Source organism: Martes martes (assembly GCF_963455335.1).
Source record: "Martes martes genome assembly, chromosome: 4".
Lineage (NCBI taxonomy): Eukaryota > Metazoa > Chordata > Mammalia > Carnivora > Mustelidae > Martes > Martes martes.
In genome coordinates this window covers 173,274,663-173,299,764 of record NC_137891.1, presented here as the reverse complement: position 1 = coordinate 173,299,764, position 25,102 = coordinate 173,274,663, and the positions used below count along the sequence as shown (strand labels likewise).

The 25,102-nt window shown below is 58.1% G+C and overlaps 1 protein-coding gene across 1 annotated transcript in view; it reads right to left on the bottom strand.

Annotated features, from left to right (window-relative positions):
- Positions 1-6,725: 6,725 nt before the first annotated feature.
- RUNX3 (RUNX family transcription factor 3) overlaps positions 6,726-25,102 on the bottom strand; it is a 57,068-nt gene continuing 38,691 nt past the window's right edge. The window contains exons 4-6 of the mRNA XM_080802722.1: positions 22,958-23,062; positions 12,142-12,300; positions 6,726-7,348 (exon numbers count right to left, since the gene is read on the bottom strand). Of these exons, the coding sequence (XP_080658848.1) occupies positions 6,816-7,348; positions 12,142-12,300; positions 22,958-23,062 (797 nt within the window). The 3' untranslated portion in view covers positions 6,726-6,815. The remainder of the gene's footprint in view (positions 7,349-12,141; positions 12,301-22,957; positions 23,063-25,102) is intronic.

Here is a 25,102-nt window from a genome sequence, read left to right as displayed (position 1 = left end):
GCAGGGAGCCCGATGTGGGGCTCGATCCCAGGACCCTGAGATCATGACCTCAGCTGAAGGCAGAGGCTTTAATCCACTGAGCCACCCAGATTATTTTTGTTTCTATCTTTAAAATACATTATTCGATATACTGTTACACAATGTATATAAGGCTAAAACATTTTTATCCCTAGAAAAGTGTTTACATATTTAGAGAAAAAAGAGTTCTAGACGGGGAAAAAAAAAACACTGAAAATATTAACAATGATTATCTTTGAAGGCGTGGGATTGTGGTAAATTTTTCTTGTGTTCTTTTTGGTAATCTGTATTATCTCCTTTTTCTCCCATGACTATGTATTGTTTAGTGTGATTTTTTTAATTTAATTTTTATTTTTTTTGGAGAGAGAATCTGAAGTAGGTTCCACACCTAGCACAGAGGCTGACACAGGGCTCGATCTCAGGACCCCGAGACCATGACCTGACCTGAAACCAAGAGTCAGATGCTTAACCGACTGAGCTACCCAGGCGCCCCATTATTTAGTGTAATTTTAAAATGTGATTTTACAATTTGTAATGCAGAGAACTTGGGAACCTCAAACTCAGCATCTTATAATTATTACATGTTCAGGCCCGGCGGAGAGTAGGATGGCTGGACCAGCCTCTGAATCTGAAAGCTGTAGTCTGAGAGGCTGTGTGTGGCCTTGGGTGTGATGGTCAGGGGGCTGTCATGAGGCAGGACAGCTTGTGGGGTGGGAGGTCAGGGAGAGGTCAGGGCTGTTGTTTTTGCACAGCCGGTAATAACTAAAACTCTAATTGCAAACTATTATTGCAACCTTGTCTCCGGTGGCTCCATCAGATGCTACAAACCCTGAGAAACCCAGAAAGACAGAGCTGAGGTTTGGGGCATGGGGTCCTTCCTGTGACTTCAGTGCTGAAAGTGCCTTCAGAACGCTTTACTCCTCCTCCCGCCATTTTGCACAGGCTTTGCCCTCCTTTGCCTGGACTATTGCAGTAGCCTGTGAACAGGTCTCTTCACCTGCATGCAGCCCACATTCCACGCCACCACAGCGCTATCCCCTCCAACACACACCTATCTGCATGTGCCCCACACCTCAGATTGGCTCCCCAGTCCCTGCATAACCAAATCCCCTCCAATTGGCCTCGGGCCCCTGGGACCTGGGCCCACCGGTCTCCCCATCCTGTCACCGTTACCCCACCTTTCCCACCGCCATACTCTATCCTTCAGGCCTGTGTGCAGGCAGTACCCTCTGCTTAGAAGGCCCAGCTGCCACATCTCTGCTGGGTGAACTTCCTGATCTTTCCATCTTGTCTCATCCACTCACGTATTCCATGGGTTAGCTCACCTGTTCTCCTATCAGCCCTATGTGCTCCTCAAGAGCATGGCTGTGACTTATTTGCCTTTTCTTCTTGCTGTGTGGCAGCTGGTGGTATGGTGGGGCTTGGGGCTCTGTTTGGCGAAAGAGTGAACAACCCTGACCAAGGCCTTGCAGACATTAGGCCAAAAGAGCAGAGTGGCGTGGTGTGGCCCAGACAGCTGCCATCCATTAGGACGCCAGCGAGGCCACAACTGTTTCCAGCAGCCTGTGTGGGCACAAAGGAAGGGTGGCTCCAGAAAACTGGCTCTGGGGCCGCTCCACTCCCCTTCCCCTGAATCCTTCCTCCCGGCCCGGCCTCAGGGCAGGCTTTCTCTGTGGGTGAATATAAATATATAAAACAGCACGAGTTTAGCTGGAAAACTAAAAATAGGAAGCCTGGAATCCAGTCCCCCAGGCTCCTCTAGCCGCTGGACCACACAGGTGTGGGTGCGGATGTTGGGGGGTGCGCCCCTCCCCCTTCCAACTCCCCGGCCCTCATGGGGGAGGAATGGGGGGCATTCCGGGTTTCCGCAAGGAACAGTTCATTCTTTCACTCTGGCTGCCCCCACTCCCATTTGTTTGACAGCTCATTTCATTTACGACCCCAAAATGAACCGACCCACTGAGGTGCCATTCCCTGCTCACGTGGCCAAGCGGGTGTCTGGTGTGGCTGAGAGCTGTCCCCTGGGCCATGCTGGGGGGAGGGCGCAGACCTGGGTGCCTGTGTTTATGGGGTCTGTGTCCAGCCCTGACCCTCCCCAGGATACCCCTTGCTGACCCCCCAGGAATCTTCTAAGACCCTTATAATTTTCCCCTCGGGCACGTGTCACTATCTCAGGCCATAAAACCCCCTCCAGGATGACCTTCTCAGAATACAAGCCAGAGCCATCCCCATGGCCCGAAGCCCTGCATTTGCAGGGCTGCTGGGGTTGGTGGTGGTGGAGGGGTGGGTAGTCCTCTGTCTGGGGCCCACATCCCTTCTCAGGGGGGTGCCAAGCACAGCCCCGTGCCCAGGAGGCCACCCCTGGGAGTCCCAAAGCCTGCACTGCCAAGCTCAGCCTATGGCCAGGCCAGCACAGAGACTGTGGGGCAGGTGTGGGGTTTGGTGACACTGTAGACACTCCCCAGCCCAGAGCAACTCCTGGAGCCTCCGAAATGGAATTCTGGAGGCCAAGGGGCTCCCAGACTCTGGGACAAAGTGGCCTCCTCATCCTGAACGTGCTGCTTCCTGTCCTGAGCGCCTGATGGCGGCTGTGGGGACGTGGGAGCACCTGGCCAGGGCTCCAGGACTCCGGGCTTGCTGAACTAGGGCTGTCAACCTCTCCTTCAAGCTGTGTACACCAAGCCTTTAGCCATCACAGACCTGTGATTCCACATGCCCACTGGGGCTCGGCAGTGTGTGCTCAGGTACTATTTGAATAGAAAAGGAAGCTCAGACAGAGCCAGGGACCACCCACTGCTGCACAGCTGAAGCGGGGAAAGCCAATTCTTCCAACCAAGACATTTCCCAGGCCCTTCTGAGAACGAACCTCCCAAGATTAGGAAGTCCCTGCATCAACCGCCCTGAGGGACCCGGCAGGTTCCCTGTCTGCTGCCACCTGCAGGTCGCCATGGTTACTGCAGCTCTGCCCCGACAGCCCTCAAGCTCTGGGACCGCAGCCGGCCCCCCCCAACCCAACTGCAAGTCCCAGGACTTCTTCCTGCCTCAGTTCTCCCCTTGGAAGCGCTGGGCACGCCGGTCTGTGCCTGCTGGGGGAAGGCAATGGAGCTTTGAGTCAGGGGCTCTAGAACCCACAGCTCCTCTCCCATCAGCTGTGGCACCAAAGTGTGGTGGGGGGTTGGGGTGGGCTTGAACTGTAGTCCCCTCCTAATGTCCAAGATTGCCTGCAAAGTGGCCCCAGCTCAACGCACTCATGGAAGCAGAGTGTTGGCCTGTTCGGGACCAGCCGTGCTCATCCCAGGCAGACACCACCCGGAGCGCCCTCACAGAAAAATTCTGCAGCTGTGGCTGGGGGCTTGCTGGGAGGCAACCTGCTGTCCCTGGGGCCCAGGGGGTGCCTTGGGGGTAGGGGCCTGGATCAAGGTTTTAGGCTGAGGAAATGGAAACTTCCTGTCGGGTATTGGGTTTCAGGTAGACCAACCTAACAGAAAGGGGCAAAGTCTTGGGATTAGTGTTGAAGTATTCTCATTAGAGAATAAGGTCTGTTCTATGAAAATTCCCCTCCTCCGGTCCCACTTGGACAGGTACGGTGGGGGCAGGGGCAGGCCTCTTTGGTGGCAGGGACCAAGGCAGGTCCCCACGCAGTCACACACACAGTGCCTGCCGCCAACCACAAACTCTGGGGAGATGTGAAGCCAGGTGACACCCCCCTCTTTGCACCTTAACTGTCTCATCTGCAAAGTGGGGGAGTTGACAGAGCTGCCTGCTTTGTACTTCAGACCGCTGCTAAACTGTCCCTGTTCCAGTGAACACAGGCCCCAGAGGGGGCCCCGAGGCTGCACTCCCTTCACCCGCCTCTGCCCCTGCCTCCCTTCGAGCTGGGGGAAAAACATGGGGTACACTGCTCTTCCGGTCTACTTATGAATAGTCACAGGCCACTTGTGAGGGGCGGTGGCACCCTGAAGACCTCTTTGACGGTCCTCTTGGGTTTCGGCCACACCGGGAGGGTGCCCAGAGCGGTCTCCGTGGGCATTACTTATGGAGCTGGATGCAGGGAGGCTGGGGTGCTGGAGGTCTCCTAAGCAGTGGATTTAGTCCGATTCTTGTCCCCAGACGCTGCCCTGTTCGTCCTTGGCCACGGTGGGAGGTCTCCCTGCCCTTCCCTTCCCCCCCGCCACAGCTCTAGAAGTCTGGCATTGGGATCCTTCAACACATCTCAGAGTTATATTATTGTAACAAATCAGTCAAAATTCCATTTTACAGTTAAATAGTACAGAGGACGGACAGTTTACCATACAGCAAGTTGTGCATCGAAAACAAACACACTAAGCAAATTATAGTGCAAAGCAGTTTCCACCCTCCCCCCCCTTCCCAGCTCTGGGACGGTTTTACCGAAGATGTGCATGTGGCAGGTGTTAACACCTCGACATGACAATATGTCACCAAGGGTCTGTACCCGCCACCACCAAGCTTACAGTAATATGGTTATCAAAACTCCTCCATTTCCTTGTGCTTTCTAAATCAGTGTGTTCGCCTAGGACAACTTTAAAGCAGCCTTGTAAATAAGGACCCATTTCTAGCAGCCCGAGCTGTCTGCACCCACTATGGGCCTTAAAACCAGACTCGGCATGGCTGTCATCACTTTTAATCGGGAAGGGGGGCATGGGGGAAGGGGGATCCATTTATTTCCTGTCTCTGCCCCTACCAGGGCTTGGTTCTCAGGAAGGGCTAGTAACCCGGAGTGGGGCTACAAAGTGCTGGGCACTGGGAACCCCAAGGCGCCTCCCACGCAGGCCTGGGGCCAGTCTGCAACCACGGAGAAGAGGCATTGCGGGGGGAGGGGGGTGGTGGGGAACAGGGCGATGGATTTGCAGCTGCTTCCTGAGAAGGGGTGGGGAGCCCCCCCTGGGTGCGGGGAGTCAGCAGGACACCCCAGCAGCTATCTTGAGATGGAGACTGCTTTTTCCAGTGAGGACAGGCCCAGAGCAACTGCAGCGGGCGGGATGTAAGATCACCAGGACTTCCTAACTCGCCAGAGTGCATAGCCGGGCACATCACCTGCCCTCTGTTACAGGTTGGGGGCAGGGTGGGGGGTGGTGGCGTGGCTGGCAGAGAGCTCTCACAGAGACGACGATGGAGGAGGGAAGGTTGTCTCATCCACAGAGGATGTGGCTGAAACGATGACTGAAAACCACACGCTACACGCTGTCTAACCCTGACAGGTTTTCTTGTCCTTTTCCACTTGTGCCTTTTTTGAACTAAACTCAGACTCGAGTATCTGTGTAGCCTGAAGCCCTGGGCAAGTCCTGCTTTCCTGTCTGCAAACTAAAGGGGCAACACTTTCCTCCCTGAGGTCAGGGGTGTGCCGTGCAGAGGTGCTGGCCGGCCCTTCTGGCAGCTACCCTGGCACCCCACCTTTCTACTTCCTCTTGGGTGGATATCTGAGAGCCGCAGATGTGAGTTCTAGTGTCATCTGGGGTTCCCTTGGGTCCCTACCAATGTGGGTTCTTGGGTGGGAGTTGGTGGGATGCTGGAGGGCCTGACAATGCCACTCCCAGAAGGTAGACAGGCTGCTGTTCGCTACTGCAGGGCTTTACCTCTAAGAGACTGAGGGTTTGAAAATATTTGCTGTTTCTTATTCTAAAATCAGCTTTAAAAACTGGTTTTTGTTCAAGCCTGCTTTTGGAGCCCAGACCGGTTCAAGATGGAACGCTGTTAGAGGCTAGAAGATCTGGCCGGGCCTGCCCACAAGGCTGGGGTTTGGGAGTGTGCACAGCTTGGCTGGACCAAGGTGGGACAGGGATGCTGAAATCTGACCCCGTGACCTCTCACCAATGCCTTCTGCTAGGACCTCTCTGGGCCCCGTGCTCTTTCCACAAATGGCAATTCTGAGACCAGCCTGGGGGCAAGGGTGAGGGGGATCTCTGGCCCTCCACCAAGAGAACAGAGGGCAAATGCCTTGGGCTGGTAAAGTGCACGGAGGACCTGTCTGCAGGTGTTTTTCCTGGTTTTAGGGACCTGCTGCCACTGGCTAGTCTCCTCGGGGGCCTGGGACCCGCAGACAGCTGGGACAGGGTAGGAGCTTTCGGCTGTTAGGAACTCTAGGGAAGCAGAGCTGGCGAGGGCGGGGGTAGGTCGAGGGGTGGCGGGTCGGGGGTGGGGAGACTGGCACTGGCTTGAGGGTGTTCTCATCCCATCTCTGCCAGTGACTTCCAGGGGCCCTTGGATGGACCCTGTCCCCATCTATACAATGAAGGGAAACCCTTTCAGGGGTGGAGAGACCTTCCAGTTCTAATTCAATTTGCATAAATGCTAAGGGAGGGCTGGGCCCATGGGTACGGGGTCTCCGAGGAAGGGGAGTGGGTGGGGAGGTCTTTCCAGGGCCCCGTGGGTCAGAGGCCAAGCCGTGTGGGCAAAAGCCACCTCTCTCTGGAACAGAGATGGTCTCTGCCCCAGGGGACCTGGGCCCTGTGATAGCACCGGGCATGGCTGGGGACAGCCAGGTCATTCCGGGGGCGTGGCAGGAGGATAACCTTCCCACAGGAACGTGGGATGAGATGATGAGGGTCTGGGCTAGGGGCAGCGTCCTGAGGGAGGTCCCTACCTATCTGTACAATGACGTGGCTGGACTGGATGCTCTCAGAGGGACAGCTCTAGGCCTTGTGGCCCCTGGGCCCATGACTGGCCTGGAGCGTAAGTCCCACTCCTGCCCGGAGCCTCGGAGCCAAGCCAGCCACTTGTCCGGAAGGTTCGTGGGGTCCCTGCCTCCGCCGGGAATCGTCTGCTTGGACCCCGGGGGGTCAGTAGGGCCGCCACACGGCCTCGTCCATGCGGCCCGGTGTGCTCAGGGCAGTAGGGGAGTTGCTGTGGCTGCCGTCCGCCTCCACGCTGTCGCTCTGGCCGCCCAGGCTGGGGTTCATGAGGTTGCCCGCGGCGACAGAGGCGCTGCTGGTGCAGGAGGCCAGCATGCGGGTCGGGGAGCGCTCGCCCCCGCTGCTGCTGCTGCCGGCCACCATGGAGAACTGGTAGGAGCCGGAGGACGCGCCGTAGTACAGGTGGTAGGGGGACGGGTTGGCCTGGAAAGGCCCGCTCTGGTTCTGCGGGGCCCCCGGGTAAGGCGGCGGGAGGTAGGTGTGGTGGAAGCGACCGGGGGCGGGCATGCTGGCCACGCTGAGGCTGCCCGAGGGCGTGGCACTGTAGGGGAAGGCGGCCGGCATGGCCCCGGGGTAATGCATCCTGGGGTCGGGGAAGCGGCTCTCCGTGAACGTCTGCAGCGCTGGGAAGGAGCGGTCAAACTGGCGGGGGTCGGAGAATGGGTTCAAGTCCGAGGTGCCTGGGGGACAGCAAGGAGGACAGTCCGTCATGGCCTGGTAGCACCCCAGGGGGGCCTCTTGACAAAACGACCCGGGGAGGGGTGCCTGGGTGGTCCTGCTGGTGGGGCGCCCGACTCCGTTTTGGCGCAGGTTGTGATCTCAGGGCTGTGAGGCTGAGCCCTGTGCGGGGCTCCGAGTTCAGCGGGGAATCTGCTTCAGACTCTCTCGCTGCCCCTCTGCGCTGAGCATATATGCTCTTTCTCTCTCTCACATGAATAAGGAAATCTTAAGGCGGAGGGACGGGGAGAGACTGACCTCAGGGCTCTGGTTCACAGGCCATTTGCGGGACTCCCTGCTTCTAGATCTGCCTCGGCTCTTCCCGCCCTGGGCAGCTGGTGGGCTGGAACCTGCCTGACTTGGAAACCGGCCCCACCTGGGAGGCAGGTGGGAGCAGGTGCCTGGGCCGTGGGTGGCCATGGGGACCTCCCCGGACAGGTGGAGAAGGGGGAGGACTTTTCTTTCTCCTCGTCTAGTCCTCTTTATAGCCCAGCAGCTCAGAGGCCGTCTAGGGCATGAAGGTGGCCCCCCCACCCCGCCCCGGGCCGCTGGGGTGTGAAGAGCCGCTTCCGCCTTCCTCCCTCCCCGTTAATAGCTGGTAAGACCTCGGGCATGAAGACAGTCTCCAGGGGCGCTCTGAGCTCGGGAGCTGCAGCTTGCTTTTACAGATAAGGCAACTGAGGCCCAGAGAGAAGGAATGGTTTTTCCTAATGTTGCCCAGGAAGGACTGGAGTTCATCGTGGGGCCTCTGCTTTCCACTCCCTGCTGCTGGGTGTATGCCCCTCCCCTGCCCAGGCGGGACTCAGGCAGCTTCCCTCACCCAGGGCCTGGGCCTCGCCCCAGGCTGGGCCTCCAGGGCTGTCCTGTAGGGGCTGACTGGTGGCCCGACAAAGAAGAGATGCCACCTTCGCTTGCCTCAGCAACAAAGTGAGATGGCAGCCACAGGGGCTTGGTGGCCCGGAGCCTGCCTTCACACGGAGGGACCCAGTGTTCAGCCCCAGTCCTGCCCTAGCGTCCGCAGGTATGGCTCCTCTCTGGACTCCCAGACAAGGGGCTCTCTGCCTCTGCCCCCTACTCTTGCAGTTGCAGACCCCCCCCCCAAACCTCAGCATTCAAAGGGGCTTTAGGATTGAGTCTAACCCCTTCGGCAGGAAAACTAGGCCCAGAGAGGGTGAGGCACTTGCCTCAGGGTTACACAGCACACTGGACCTGGCACAAAATCCTAGAGCTCCTGTTCTGAGCCCTGACATGTGCCTGATAGGTAGCTGTCCTGTCTCTGAGGCAGCCCAGCCCAGCATTTATCTTGGGTCTAACACTTACTGGGCAAGTCACTTAGCTGCTCTGTGCCTCAGTCTTCCCACATGAAAAAATACAGGCAGTGACAGTGCTAAGGATCAAATGAGTTACTACATGGAAAGTGCTTAGACCCGCACACAACAAAGGCCACTGAGGGTTTGCCCTGTGCACCGGCTGGGACACCTCTTGCTCCGGGCACCCAGGAGAACTGCCCCATGCAGGGCCCTGCCAAGAGGAGTCCCTGACCCTCCTGCCTTGTGGCCTGGCCGAGGGGTGACTCTGGGCAGCAGCAGAGAGGTGGATGAACCCCCAGCAGAGGTCCTGAGGGCAAGTTCGCCTGGCCCCCATCCCTCGTGCCGCCTCCACCAAGCAGGACGCAGAGGGAGACCGCCCCTGTCACGTGGGCGGCTCCCGGTGGGCGCCGCCTGCTCTGACCATGGCTTGGCTGGGGGCGGCGAGCTGCAGGGACCCTCAGGCCTCTAGTTCCCCCATCTCTGCCCAAGGTGCTGTGGGGCCTCAGGTGACACCTGTAACTTCTCAGGGCTTTGGGCTCTTCCTGACTCCACTGGGGGTGTTGCCTTAGCAGTGGGCTCTGGGTCTGGTCCCGACCGTGAATCAGAACAGAACAATGCTCCCAGCCTACAGGTGGGTGGATGTAGGGTCAAGGGGCCAGATGACCGGGGCCTTCTGGAACATCTAGTATTCTCTGTAACAGGGCCCCTGGCTGGTCAGTGCTGCCTGGGAGCGCAAGAGATCAGAGAGGTGCTTGGCTCTCCACTGTCATCTCAGTATGCCAGGGCAGAAGGCCTTGGGGGCAGGGGCTGGCTCCCCGAGCAGAGCCAAGCATGAGGCTGATACGCCCTCTCAGAGCCCAGGAAGTGAGTGCCGCCCACGCCATGGGAGCGCCATTCTCCAAACAAAGGAAACCCAAGCAGGGACCCCAGAACTCAACAGTAGGCCTGCAGCCCAGGAAACACAGGGCCCAGGAAGCTCAGGGTTGTGCAATGTGGACCCAGGCCTGGTGTGTGTGGCCCCTGGAGTTCCCATGGGCTGTGGGCTCTGAGTTGGGCTCACCCAGACTGCCAATGTCCTTTCCTGCCTCGCTGCCAAGCTGGGGGTGGGAGAGGCGGGAGTATCTGCCTTCAGCACCCCTGTGGGTGTGGCCCCCATTCCCCCAGCCCAGTAGCCCCGGGAAACCCGAGCTGGTCGGCCGAGGAGCAGCCAGTCCCAACACTGGAAGGAAATGTTTATTTTCTTCTCCAAATTGCCCCAGCTGCTGCATGGTGGCTGAATGAGGCCTTTGAGCCATGAGAAGCCCCCACCGTGGGCAGCCACAGCTGAGGGGGCTGGGGGCTGGCGTCTGGAGGGGTCGGGGTCTCAGCACTGCTTACTAGTGACCAGAGCCAGGGGGTCAAAGCTATTAAGGGGCGTCGAGACAAGTGACGGTGGGGTGCCCTGAGGGGGATCCCCAGGATAGAGTCTGAGGGCAGGGGCTCATCTCACTACAGGGGGAACACCAATGAGGGGGCCCCAAACCCAGCCCTGCCAACACCCCTTGTCTCCCCACATTACGGATGGGAACACTGAGGTTCAGTGAGGTGAGGTTACCTGCCTGAGATCACAGCCGGTGCCTGGCACAGCTGGGTCCCTAGCCAGGTCTACCTGAGCAAGTTCACTCCAGAGAGCACAGGCCCAGGGAGGGGGAGAGCTGGCTGGGGCAAAGGGCCACACAGGCTGCTGTGGGTGTGTAGGGCGGGGCCACAGGATGCCACGGAAGGGGAAGGACTGGCTCAGCCACGCCCCATACAGGCTCAGCCTCCTCTCCCCCCAGCCCCAGGTGGGGGCAGGGGTTCTGGCCTGGCCCTTCTGGACAGGGGGTGGGGAGGCACCGATTTCAAAGCCGCGTCCATGCAACTGTGGCCGGGGAGAGATAGGTTTTCCTTCCATGGGAGCTGCTGCCCAGGAAGCCACTGTTTACCCTCACCTTCTAGATTCTGGGGCTCCCTGGCTGGGCTCCAATACCCACTGGGTCCCAGCTCTACACGTGGCAGGGAAAGGCCTGGAGTGTTAGGCTACTGTACCTTGACAAGGGCTGGCCTATGGGACATGGAAGCAGGACGGCTTTCAGGCAGGGGGTGGGCAGGAACCTGGAGAGAAGATTACCTCTCCCGGTCTCTTGAGGTCAGGCCCCCATGCGGCAAGCTCCACTCACCGGGCTCTAGAACCACTGACTGTCTCAAACTCACTAGCCCGTGGGTCTCTCCTCACCTTAGGGACTCAGCAGGACCAAGAATAGAAGCTTCCTGTCCCAGAAAAGAAGGGGCTGTACCAAGCCCTGGCCACCGTATCATGCCTGGCACACATGGGTTGGGGGCAAGGCCTCCCTTAGTGGAGAGCCCCAGTACGCCCCAAGTTTAGCCTGGAGTCAGCTCGTACCCCCACCCTGGGCTTTTCCTGCGGGGGGCCCCCTCATCTGCACCCTCAGCAGTGCAGGAAGTTCCTGGGAGTAGGTGCTGTGGGGACTTTGGACGTGGTCATCGATGGGCTCTGGGCCCCACGAGTGGCTCTTCATCTCTTAGGCCTCAGTTCACTCATCTGTCAGATGGGTCGTAAGCAGGCCCCGCATGACCAGGAAAGAATGGCCACTCATGGGATGTGGCTCTGTCCGGCACCACAGACCAGGGCTCTCTGCCCCCACCTGGTCCAAGGGCCCGGAGAACAGTCGACCCTCCTCACCCGGCCATGTATAACCTGCCCCACGCCAGGCACCCATCAGCTCTGCAAGGCCTCAGTGTGCCTGCCACGTCCATTCGGGCAATGGGGACAAAGACGCTGTCTGGGGCCCCAGCTGAGAAGCCTCCCTCGTCTTTCCTGTTTGGAAGAAGTCTCTGGGCCAAGGGGGGACTTTTCCTAGGCGATGCTGGGTGTCCCCAGGGCTGCGACATCACTTTGCCATCTACAAAGTTTACCTGAGTACAGTCATGGCATCGGAATGTTGCCCCAGCCCCAGGCAGAGGAACCCACCACTGCCCCTCCCTCAGACGGGGGACATGTGGGCTCTTCAGCAGGGACAGATCTGTCACAGACTCCTTAGACAAGTCATGCCCCAATTTTAATGGGTACACTGGGGGATTAATGCCCATGTCTCTCAGGAGACCAAGAGCTCCCAGAGGCAGGGCCTATGTCTATCCATGCGGGTCCCTGGGGACCGGCACTGCATGTGGCACGTGGATGGTGTCCATATGGGGTCGCTGAGTGACGGAATAAAAGGCCTAGCCCAGGTCCGGGCAGAGTATCCCTGGAAATCATCTGTAGGAGGCCATGAGCAGGACTGTCCTCCTTCATAAAACAAGGCAATGCAGTGAATGACCTCCAGAGAAGCCTTTGTTCCGGGGAAGCAGGGCCATGCCCAGGGCCCCCTCCACAGTCCCCCCGCCCCCCCGCTCCCCCTGTGCCGTACCTTGGATGGGGGTCTGGGCCTGGCTGCTATAGTGGCTGGTGGTGCTGATTGAGCCACGGGGACTGGGCGTGCTCGGTGTCACCCGCATGCGCAGCCGTTCCAGGTCCCCGAAGCGGTCAGGGAATGGCTTGGTCTGGTCCTCCAGCTTCTGCCGGTGCCCTGCAGAGCATGGGGAGCCCATCAGTGCTAGTTCCCGAGAGTCTCAGGGGGACACCACTGCCTCACTCTGCTGGGAGGTTCTCCCCGAGGTCCAACCTGAGAAGTCCGTAGGACCATCCTCTGGGGACTACCAACTCCTCTGCTAAGGTTCCCCACAGGCTTTCTGGATGGAGAATGGCCATGACGTGCTGCCTTGGGGCTGCCGTGATGGTCTGTTTCACCCCTGCCTGCCTGCTTGAGTAGGAGTACATGTGCTTCTATCTGAACATCTAGAACCCACTGTGCAGAAGGGGAAACTGAGGCAGCAGGCCTGTGTAAGTGGCTCAAGGGGGCTCCTGTGGGACTAGGGAAAGAACCCAGGAGGGCTGTCACCCTCTGCCTCCCAGTGTCCCAGACCCCCCACCCCACCACTGCTCATATCTACAAGATTAACAGGATGTGGTCCTGCAGTGGGACCACCGGCTGCACCAGCCCTGAGCCACCCTGGGATCCCCAGGGCACGCCTCTCCTGTCCCCGCCTCAGACAGAAGGGAAAATCCAGGGGGATGAGGAGAGACATGGGGCACTTTGGGGCGGGGTTGAGCTCCCGCCTCTGACTGGAAGCTGTGGGCAGGGGACCAGTGCCCCTGGCTGGGGGCATCACACCTGGAGAAACTGCTAGCCTTTCCCAGGACTTCCCTCCCAGGGCCCACTCAGGAAGGGGCCCAGCTTCGTCTCCCAGGCCCCAGGGGTGTGGGCCAGGTCGGGTGCTCATGCCCCTGCCTCTGTACAGCTAGCTGAGGCTCCCCTCACGGCTTCCTGAATGACGTCAAGCTTGCGGGGATGCCCCCCACGCACTTTTTCAATTATTCATTTTACATTTCACAAGCGACACACGAACTTCTACAAAATGAAAGCATTACAGAATTACAGGTCAGGCTAATGGCTCCTTTGACACCCCCTAACTTCTGGGCCGGCCCCCACATGATCGGTTTGGTGGTCTTTCTTTCCAGCCTTGGAAAGATGTGTTTTCCAGCATGGAAAACACAGAGCAAGTTTCTCACAGACCTCTTGAATGGTCTCAGCATGGTTTGTCATTCTCCAGCTCGCTTTTCCAGTAGCCAGAGCCCCACCTCAGTTTCCCGATCTGTGAAATGGGGGGGAGTAACCCAGCCCCACGAAAAAACAGAGCTCCTGCTCTACCTTGGAAGCCCTCCCCGGCGCAGAGGGAGGGCTCAGCGAGGAGGAGGAGGACCGAACACTCAACACTCGCCAGCAGATATACCTTGTCCTGTCCGTCCTAGCCCTGGAGGCTGCAGCTCACTCAGCCCTAGGATGGGTGATTACGTGGTTTTCCCATTTCCTGCGTTATTCACATGCGGCCCTCCCAAGAACGAGTACAGGCCCTCTTCACACCTCTTTGTGTCTGGGGATTTCTCCAGTGCAGACACCAGAATGGGCTGATCAGTCAAACGCCAGCCATTAGCCTCCTCTCCACCTGCCCCAGACCGGGATCCCAACCCTGACCCTGAGGCAGGAGGCCACGCAGGCAGGGCGGCCAGGTTCTCCTTTCACAAAGAGAACTGCAGCTCAGAGAGGTGAAGAGGTTTGCCCTCAGTCACACAGCGAGGAAGGGAGAAGGATGTCCTGTATCTGGGGTCCCTCGGAGAAGAAACATGGGGAGCGGCTAAGGGAGAGGGAAGGCTTGCCTGAGTCCTCGGGTCTACGGTGACGTGCCTAGTTTTCTAGACTAACAAGGAGGGAAGAAGAAAGAAGTTGATGGGAAGGACAATAGAACCCCCTCACTGTCCATCCGGAGGCCCGGAAACATGCTGGGGGCCTGGAAAAGCATGAAATGACTAGTGACCGCCCTTGGGAATGAGGAAACCAAGCTGGAGGCCTCAGAATGGGTTTGATTCCTAATTTTCAAAATGCAGATGTGATGGATTCTGGCACCAGAGATGCACATGCTCCCTGCCCATCCCTGCCTCAGATGGGCATCCGAGGGCTCTCAGAGATGACACGTAGTCCTGGGAGGGCTCAGCAAGTCATCAAGAAGCAGGGAACCCACTTTCTCCTCGGAGGATGCCCCAGACCTGGAGCCCAAGGGACACTGTCAACTGGGATGAGACAGCTTGGCTTCCAGCCAGGCCCCCTGGGCTGCTCCCAGGACCATTGTGAAGGGGCCACATGGAGGCTGGGGGTGACTTTAGCTGGAGCTGGGGCTGTAGGCACTGATGCTTGTGGGGACACGGCAAGTCACATAAGTGAGGCACATGGGACGGGTGGGGAGTTGGGGTGGACTGGAGAGGGTGTGACTTGCGGAAGGGCCAAGTGCCACCCGGTCCAGCTGGCCGGTGCCCTGATAGGGGTGGGGCCAGTGTGGCCAGAGCTTCCAGTTTACCAGAAGAAACCTGCTTTGATGTGAAATGTTTGTATGTCGGCAATTAATTCTAATACTGAGGAAAAAAAAAAACCCACCACCAAACCCCTAAACCAACCTGTAGGATGCGTCCTGCTCACGGGCTGCCAGTTTGCAACCTCAAAGTTCGAGATTTCATTTTCTGGTGGGTTGGGTAAGCTTAGCCACTGAGGACTGCTTAACGGATACCCCTCGGGGGGTGGTCACTAGAGGAGTGTCGCGGGGCCTGGGAAGACGCGTTGTCGACACAGCTGTGGCAGCCACCGAAAATGGCAGGGCCATGTGGACAAGCTGGAGGACAAACGAATTCGGAACAATCTCAACAGGCAGGAAGCTGGCCGGATAGACGTGGGGACTGCAGACTGACCTGAGTGTAGCTCGGGTGCAAAGATTCTGGGTGTCTCAGTCAACCACAAGCTTGACGTGAGCCAATGGGGCTCCACGAAAACTGGTGCAAAACCTCAGGCCTTGTCATTATCGTCACTGTGGGACAAAGTCGTGTCTCTGAGTCACACTGTGTACCAAGTGTTTACAGTTACTCCTGCGGCTGGAGGAGGGAGGGCAGGGCTCACGGCCCACGCGGGTTGGAGGACGGGCCTGCCGCCTGGTGGCCTCACTCGAGTCCCACTCCCTTCCCCCCGCAACCCGAAGCTGTAGTGTCCCCTCCATGGCCAAACAAGGTCTTCGAGCGCACTCCCTCCACGCGGGTCACGGGGAGTTGGGGACACACAGCCAGGCCGGCAGAGCCAACCCCGACGTGCGGGCCCCCGAGGCCGAGTCCGGGGAGTGTTCTTTCTCCTGACCATCTCCTCTTAGCTCCCACTGTCCAGGTGGGGCTGCGGAGGCTTCCGGATGCGACTTAGGTGAAGCGGTTGGTCTGGGACAGAAATCAGGTCGTCTGCCCGGGGGGCCGCTCCGCCTTCGCCAAGGACACGCTTCCCGGAGCGGGGCCGTCCTCACAGGACGCTGGGACTCGCTTCCTCGCCGCAGTGGAACTCTGCGGCCCCTGGCAGGGAGGGGCGGCGGGAAGCTGACGTGGCTCCACGTGGCCAGGGCGCCGGACAGTCTCGGAGCCATAGGGCCCGGCCGTCCCATTAGGAGCAGAGCGGAACTTCCTGTGCCCCAGGGAAGATGGCCCCACAGAACAGACCTCTTTGATTCGGCCGCTCCCCGCGGGAGCTGGGGGGAGCTCGGGCCTAGCTCCCTCAGTCACCTGGGGCCCAGCCCTGTCACGCCATGCCTCAGTTTCCCCCTGCACAGCTGGCTCACGGAGGCCCCTCTAGCTTTGAAAATCTCTGGCTGGAGATTACGAAGCTCAGCCACCGGCCCCGCAAGGGCCTCCAGGAGGGAAGAAGGCTCAGCCTTCTTTCCACCCTCCTCTCGGGCCGCCGTGCCCGGCGCTTCTCCAGCGTCTCCTGCCTCTCACACCTCAGAGCCACAGCGCAGGCGCAGCCCCTGCCGGAACGCTTCCCTGCCCTTCGGGGCTCACCCCGAGAGCCCCTCCCCTGCAGGCAGACCCCCTGCCCCCACCCCGAGCCCCCGCAGCACCTCTGCAGGCTCTGAGCAGCCGCCAGCATGACCGGAAATTAAAGCAGCAGCCAGAGCTCGCAGAATGCTTCCTCCGCTCCAGCATCTAAGTCACTGACAGGCCCTGCCTGGTTCCACCCTGCATGGTCCCCGCTGTCCCTGTCCTGCAGGTGAGGATACGGAGGCCGGCTAAGGGTCAGGGACGTGCTGAGGTCACGCAGATGGCTTGAGGCCATCTCCTCTTCCTGGAGACCATCCTGCTAGAAAGGGGCCTCGGTTCTGATCATCAGGGGCACCAGTCAATGGGTGCTAGGGCCCAGCCTGGCTCTCTGCAGGCCCAGGAGGGTGGGCCTGGGGAGAAGAGGAGGGTCTCAGTGGACTCCAGCAGGAGCCCTGTCCTACTCTGAGACTCAGGGCCGAGAGTCCTGCTCTCTAACCACACTTTGCTCTGACCGACCTCCTCCTCTGGGCCGCAGCTGCCACACCTGTACTGTGGTTTCATACTGTCCAGCCCCCGACGTGTGGATGAGCTTAGGACAGACCCCCAGGGTTTAAAAGTAAAGCACTTTGCAGGGAGGCTGGGGAACCACCTGAGTAAGACCCCACCGTGGCCCACCACGCTGGGCCTACCTGCCGGACTCCCATAGCTGGGCTCAACACACTGCAGCCCCTGCAACACGGCCTTCCTTAGAGCTGTGACCCCCATTTGTGGAAGGGTGGGTCCCAGTGGCCCAGGCCTCTACGAGTCAGCCCTCACCCACTGGTGATCGGGGGGAGATCACTTCCCCCCTCCGAGCTTCAGCGGTCTCCTCTGTAAAATGGGAGATCTCATTCTAACTCCCCAGGGTGTGGGCGTGCTGCAGGAAGTAAACAGGCAGTCTGGCCTTGGCCCTGGAAGAAGGCATTCTGGGCTCCACAGTTCTTCCACACCCCTCCTGGGGTGCCCAGCCTCGCACATGTATGAGGAGGGTCAGAAGGAAGGGAGCGGACACTGGGGCCCAGACAGACTGGGTGAATCACCCAGGGTCACGCAGCGTTGGAGGCAGACGACAAGGGCCTGGGTTCTGGGTTGGGGGCTCCCTAACCACCAGTCCTGGAATATCCTTCATCACCACCAGCTGGGCCAACATGGGGTACCCGCGCTTCCCAGGAACCCGGTGCTTCTGGGGGAACCATCGGGGCCATGCCCTTGCCTTCACGCTGGCCCACCACCAGCCCCTGCGATGAGAGTGGCAACCACTTGCACAGGCATCTACCATGGGCCACTGTGCTAGGTGGGCCATGCCTGTCTTCTACAAAAGTCACAATCCTCTGAGAGGCTGCGACCATTGCCCCATTTTAAGGTTGGGAAAGTGGAGACACGAGGTCAAGGTCAAACCTGTAACTGTCAGCATGTTGCATGAAGCTTGGCTTCCCAAGACCTCCAGGAGAGGAGTGCTATGTTGACTGGCGGTGAGGCTCCACTGGCAGGAGGCCAGCTCGCCATTCTGCCTCCACTGGGTGGGAAAGGGACAGGAGGCAAAGGGGGCAGGCAACAGGGAGAACCAGAGTTGGGCAGGGCTCGGGAACAGGATGGGCTGCCGGGAACAATGTGGGCCCCAGTGACGGGGCCTTCACCCATCTGAAGACACTCGGCTGCCTCCTCGGCTGCCTGGCCCAGCCCTGGTGCGGTCACAACCCAGACACAGCAGCCACTGTCCGCTCAGCCGCGGGGTGGGGCACCCGGGCCCAAGGCCCGCTCTGTGGCCTGTCAGGAGATTTACACCCGACTCTTAACAACCGCGCGCGGAATCGCGGGCGGGTGCTGGGCCCCGGGTGGTCTGCCTTGAATCGGCCCCCTGTGAGCAGATGAAAGCTGGTCGGTGGCTGGGCAGGGAAATGGGCTGGCGGGGGGCCAGCGGGCAGGGCGGCAAGCGGCTCCCTCCCAGGGCTGCAAGTGGGGCTTCCAGCAGGCCTGGGGTTGATTAGGGGAAGCCGGGAGGTCTGAGGTTAACCCCTTCCCTCCTGCTGGGTGCACTCCCCTGAGGATCTAGGGGATCCTGGGAGCCGGGGCCAGAAACTGCTGCCTCTCCACGACTTGGGTGTCCCTCTGCCTCCCCACACCTGGAGCTGAGAACAAAACTGTGGCAACTTCAGGACCCTCAAAGGCCCAGAGACAGGCTTAGTTAGGGTCACTTCCCCTGCCCATGCTGTCTAGGGCCCCCAGCAACCACTGGCTCTGGGCTTACTTCCTTCAGACCTCTCTGGTCCAATGTCACCTCCGCTCCCTGCCCACGTCCCATCCCTGCCCTCTCCACCGCTCCCCCCAGCTCTGTTTTTCTTCCTAAGATCTCTCACTACCTGAAATTAAGTCATTTAATCATTTGTTTATTTCATTTATTCAACAAAGAGTTACTGAGTACCTCCTAAGAGCTCACGTCTGTATTTTGGGGTCTAGGTCAGTACCTGGCAAAGCAGAGGAAAGAAACTCTGCCCCGTGGAGCATATACACTGGTCAGGGGAGATAAGAAAGAAACAGAATGAGTGAACTCTATAGCATCTTGGAAGGTAAACGGGGCTCTAAGTTAAATCGAGGCTGGTAAGTACGGGCGGGGGTGTGTATGATTTGAAACAACGTGTCAGGGGAGGGCTCACTGAGAAGTTAGAGTAAAGTCTTCATTCAGGGTGGGAAAGAGCAAGCCATGCGTCCAGGGGCGTCTGGGGAGGAGTGCTCCAGGGAGAGAGAAGAGCAGTGCAAAGGCCCTGAGGCAGGGATGTGGCTGCCCAGTTGGAAGACCAGCCAGGAGGCTGGGGCAGCCAGAGTGGGGTAAGAGAGGAGGAGGATGGCAGGGAGGATGGCTGGGAGGAATGGGCACAGAGCAGGTGGGGCCCTGTGGGCCACGGTGACTAGAGTACTGTTCACCATCTTTCCCTACCTCCAGTGTCTAAGACCCAAGAGGGACGGAGCCTGCCTACTGGGTTCACTGTGGCATCCCCAGCTTCTAGAACAGTGCCAGACACATGAAAGGTGCCCAGGAAAATATTTGTTGAAATCATTCCATGTACATTTTTGGGAAGAAAGGGCCCACAGGCAAGGTGCCTGAACCACCCGCCTCTGCCTCAGGCAGGATTAAGAACTTGGGTCCTACCCTTTCAGGTACCAGCACCTGCTAAGCCTGGAAGATGGGGGGAGTGGTTCTTAAACCACGGGCCTTGCCAGAAGTGCCAGGCCCTGAGCTGCCTCCTGCCTGAATCCTGGATCCTGCTCAGCCACCTGCTTTTTTAACCAGCCCCTGGTGACTGTGAGGGACACCAGCACTGAGAACCTCAGAAACCAAGGCCACACAGGCAGGAAGCCACCAAGCCAGCCTTCAAACCCAGCCAGCCACCTGGCTGCAGATCGGGCATGCTCTGCAGGGCACCAGAGGGGAACGACCCAGCCACGGAACCCACAGCTGGGCCTCAGGGATAGGTAGACTCCCACTCCTTGGCTCCCAGGACCAGCCCCTACTCCCACCCCTCCCCATACCACAGAAGGCTCAGCCCTCACATGGGGTTGGGAGTCACCAAGTAGGAGAAAAGCCCAGAAAGGAAATCCTGTGATCATCCATGAGGGTTTGGGTACTTCCTGCGGGGCTGGGCAGCTGCAAGCTCCTTTCATGCCCAGGACACCTCCCCAGAGCAGACGTTAATAGCTACTATCATCCCCATTTTACAGATGAGCACAGGGAGGTGGGAAGGCCCTTCCAAGGGGCCCTCAATTCCCTGAGTCCAAGACTGGAGCCCCTGGCGGCGGGGGGGCACTGAAGCTCACCCTTGGGCAAGGGGCTCTGTATCCTGCCCTGTCCCCTCCTGGGGTGACTGAGGACCCATTAGCAGGGACTTTGCACCAGGCCTGGTGCATGGGGAACGTCTGGCGACCAGCAGTGTTGAGCTGGTCTCTTACCTCGTATAGATGGGGAAAGAGAGGCCCAGAAAGGAAGAAGATTTGTCCAAGGTCACACACTAAAGGTCAGGTCAGGGTTAGAAGCCAGGGTGCTGGTGAGACCTGACCCGCGGGCCTGGGTGGGCAGTGAGGGGCAGGAGAAACACAGGGCCTCAGGACGGGTGGCCTGGAGAACTGCCCCCTCCCATGGTGGCTCTTTTCTAGAAATCAGCTTCTGCTAAGATTTTGTTTGAACAAGTCTCTTTAAACCCATGGGTCTGGCCTATGCCCAGGCCGAGAGGGGCGCCCCCCACCTCAGCTCGCAGAGCCAGCCTAGCCTCCGGCTCCAGGCTATCTTCTGGCCCAGCTTCCTTTCCTTCCTCTTGCTGCCTCAGCTCCCTCTGGCCTCTGCTGCTTTGTCTTGTGTCACCCCTTCCCTCCTCAACTCACTGCCCAGAAGGGCTGTCTCAGGTCTGGGGGACCCCGGGAGAGAAGAGCAGGCAGAGGATTCGAACTGGGGGCTCCCAAAGGCAGAGCTGAACCTCTCTCCTCATCCAGGGGCCTCCAGGGGGAGGGTGGGCAGCTCTGGGCCGAGCAGGGCTGGACGTGGAGGCCCTGAGGGGTTCCAGGCATTGCTGGGCCCCGAGGGAACGTTCCTAGCAAGCTCCAGGACCCCCAGCTCACAGGACTCCATGGACCGGCTGCTAAGGGCGGCAACAACACACAGAGCCCAACCGTGGCTCCCGTCCGCCCCGATTCTGCCCCTGGAGACAGAGTGGCATGTCACCTCCATTACCCCTCTAAGGCCACGGCTTAGGTTTCTCAGCAGCCACGCTGCTGCTGACACAGGGAGGGTCACCGTCCCCGAATGGTGGTGGTGGTGGTGGAAAAGCATGGCAGCGGTCAGGTACTGGGGATAACAGGACACCGTAGATCCAGTGACTCACCCGGATCCTCCCTCTGCCACAGCCAGATGCTAGCCACATGCTGTCACTGATCTCTAGGCCCGCAGCGTGGGGGGTATCACCCCACTTCTGGGAGGAGGGGCGGAGGCCCAGAGATGCTAGCAACTTGCCCGGGGTCTTCAGCCGGGCCGGCTGACTCAGAACTTGTTCTCTGCGCCATGGAGGCCTATAGCTCACAAGGGCTTCCCAATCATCACCACCTGAAACTCTTGGGATCACTGACCCAGTTCACAGATAACAAAAAGAAGGCCAAAAAGAAGACATGGCTTGTCCAGGGCTATGGAGCCCAAGGCCAGGGGCATGGACCCACCCAAGTCCAATCCCAACAGGAATGTGGCTGGAGCAGACACCAGCCTGTGAACCTCATGGCCAGGAGCTCAGGGAGGCTGGAGGGTGTGCCCTGAGAGCCTACAGGGAGTCATCCCCGGCCACTAGGCCCAGCATTATGCCCTTCCTAGGTGGCCAGACCCTGGAGTGGGACCAGGAATTGGATAGATGGGGAGCCAAGCCAGCCTGATTCCCAAGAAGGAAGGGGCCAGCCCACAGGCCTGGGTGGCCCTCACTGATGACACCCTGGCATAGCCACACCCCTGTTCAGAGCTTCCTGCTCAGGTCCCCATCCTGTCTCCCTGCCCCAAGTCCATTCAAGTCCTCCCTGCCCCAAGTCCACCCACCCTAAGCTGGGTGCCCCAAAGTCCACCCAGCTTAGAATGGAAATCCAAGACTGTCTCTGGAGAGACACGGCACCTCTCAGCAGACCGTGGGAGGCCCTGGCAGGTTCTCAACATCCCCTGGCCTAGATTCTCTCCTCACTGGAACTGGGGTGACCGTTTGGCTCTGCTCTCACAAGGATCCCACGAGATAATGAATGCGAGAGGGTTTTCTGAACTGCAAAGGGCCACTATCACAAAGAGAAAGTCAGGGCCGCTCTCCATACCCCACACTGAGCACGTTGCAAATTCGGGGGCGGTCCAGGCAAACAGGCTGGTCAGGACGCTGGTCGGAAAGCAGCCAGTCCAGAGAGGGCCAGCTGGTTCTCAGTTTCATTCATTCATTCATTCATTCATTCGTTCACTCATGGAACGCAAGCCTCTGACCCACTCTGCGGCAACCGCCCCACCCTCCAATTTCCCTAATCTAAATCTGCAAACTCCAGGTCCTTCAGCAGGCAGAAGCAATGAAACACAACTCTCTCTGATGCTAAAACACACACATCAGGACTCCCTGCACACAGTAGGTGCTCAATAAATATTTGCAGAATCGATTTGCATTCCTGAGTGTGGGTTTTGGGGTCAGAGTGCCTGGGCTCTGTGTGACTTAAGTCACGTAACAGATCCAGAAAAAGTTTCCAAGGAGGGGATCCGGCCTCGCAGCCAGACCAGCTCCTGTTTTTGATGGCTTTCTCCCTCAGCCGCTGGCAGAGGAAGCTGGAGTGGAGTGGCGCAAACCTGGCCTGGCCCCCCTCCCCTCCCTCACAAATACCCTATCTGAAGCCTGTTCCTTCCCTGAACCCTTTCCTCAAGAGACGCAAACTGCAAGTCCATACTCCCTTAGCCGCCCGTCTGCCCACCCTTCCACGGGCAGGCGTTCCCCAGGGAAGGGCATCAGGCTAATTCTGCTTTTCACCCTCCCAGCACCCTTGCTGGCCTCCAGGAGCCCAGGGCTAAGCACAGAGGGTCAGGTGTTGCTGGTGTGTTTTGGGATGTGGAGCTCAGGACTGCAATCCCACACAAGAATTCTCCAGGCATCCAGGGCCATCTATCTGACCTTGGCTGCTGCTCTCCCCGCGCCCCCCCCCAACTCCCACTCCCACTGGGCTCTTCTCCCCCACCCAGGGGGCTCAGTGACTTTGGCACTTACGTCTGGGTTCTCGGGGTCCATCCACGGTCACCTTGATGGCTCGGTGGTAGGTGGCCACTTGGGTGGGGTTGGTGAACACGGTGATGGTCAGTGTGAAACTCTTCCCTGGGAGGAGTGGAGAATAAAAGCAGAAGGTTGGCACCTGGAGCGATTAACAATACTCTGTTCTCCCTTTCAGAAAGGGCAGATCTCTCTTCTTTGAACCTGGAGGCAGATGGGACTCTAGGTGAAGGTCTAGCTGTTGGCCTTGGCATTCAAGGCCTTAGAGGTCTGGCATCATCCTCCCCCACCCCATGCTCTGGGCACCCTGCTATTTCCTCCCTGCTTCCCTGCCTTTGTGCCATTCCTTCTACCTGGAGACCCTCATGATTTTGGAGTGGGGAGCACCGAAGTATATTTATAAAAATATGCATAAAAATACAGATTTGGGGGGCACCTGGGTGGCTCAGTCTGTTAAAAATCTGCCTTCGGCTCAGACCATGATCCTGAGGTCCTTGGTTAGGCTCCCTGCTCAGCAGGGAATCTGCTTCTCCCTCTCCCTCCGTCTCTCCCCCAACTCCCACTCATGCTTTCTTGCTTTCCAACAAATAAATAAAATCTTTTAAAAAAAATACTATTTTTTTCCCTGAAAGTAATTATGACTTTATAAAAAACTGGGGGGGGGGGCAACAGAAAAATCACCTACAGTTCCACTAACCCAGAGATAAACACTGTTAACATTTGGGTGTTTTTGGCTCTAGTCCCTTTTGGGTGGGTATGTATGTTTACAGAGTGGCAAGGATTCCAAAATACGTATATTTATACCCTGGTTGTGTTTTTCTTCATTTAACCTCACATCGTAAGCACTTTCTGGTGTCATTAAAAACCCTTCATAAACTTCATTTTAATGCTGCAAAATACTTCAACCCACAGAAGCCTCGTCTTTTCTTTATCTGCCTCTTTTCTCCCTGGTGCCACGGGCCCTGCAGCCTCCTCCTGGCTGACTCCTGGGTGGGGAGGTTGGGGGCTGAGAGAGGGCTGACTGGGGAGCTGCCGGCATTTCATTTGTAGACGCAACTGTTATTTCCAGAGCTCTGTTCTATTTTTAGATAGACATTTGGCTCCAAAGTCTCCATTCAAAATTCCTGAGAGGAAAAACTTTTAAAATAATATTTTTTTTTTACCATTTAAAATAAAACGAAAATGACCTTTTGTTTACAAAAATCTTTGTCTCCATCTCTGCTTATTTCCTTAGAATAGATTCCAAGCAGTGGTGAGTGATTTCGTTGCATCAGAGGGCTGGGATGCATTCAGGGACATTGATCTCTTCAGTGAGCGGACAGAGCCCCGAGAGTCACCGTGACTGTGACCGCAGCGAGCCCCCCCCACCCCCCGAGTGCGGCAGCACAGCCGCCTATCACACTCCTGACTTCAGTCGGCCTCTCTGCCATGCTTAGGGAGACTGAAACTTTTTATCTGCTTATGGTCCGTCCCAAACCCAACACACATGATCACTTCAGGTTCCTTCATGCTTTCCTCATTCACGGTTTATTTATTTATTATTTATTTATTTATTTTTTTCCTCCTTCATGTTCTAGTGCGGTTTAGAAATCAGCCTGCGTTAACCGGTTAGCAACCAGCTTCGCAGCTCAGCGGCCTTCACGTTCTGCCTTCGGACACCGAGCTGTATGGCATTTTCAGCTCTTTCCCCTTTTGGTGATTTCTCCTAGTATTTCCTGTTCGGGCAGCGTTCCCCACCTGAACTGTAACAAGCCGATAAAGGTTGACCTTCAGTAAACAGCGTTCTCGCTGCCTTCCACCTTTAATTCCTTGATTCTTCTGGGGGTTTAACTGGGGGGTTTGGTAGAAGGTAAAGATAAGGGCAACCCAATTCTCCCATCACCTTCACCGAAGGAGGAGTCGTCCCTCTCTCCTGCCGTCTTCTCTATCAGCATCAAGTACCTCACTCTGTATGAGATTGGGGAAGCTGGGGTGAGGGGTGGGAGCTCCGCCCATCTCCTCTAAGCTTGGCCTCCTCCTTCTTTGCCTCTGAGCATCCCTATCTCTGGACCTCAGTTATCAATCAGGGACTCCCTAAGGGCAGGGGCCTGTGGCCCGGTGCACCTGTGTCCAGCAGGGCTGGCCGAGGGTGGGCAACTGAGGGAG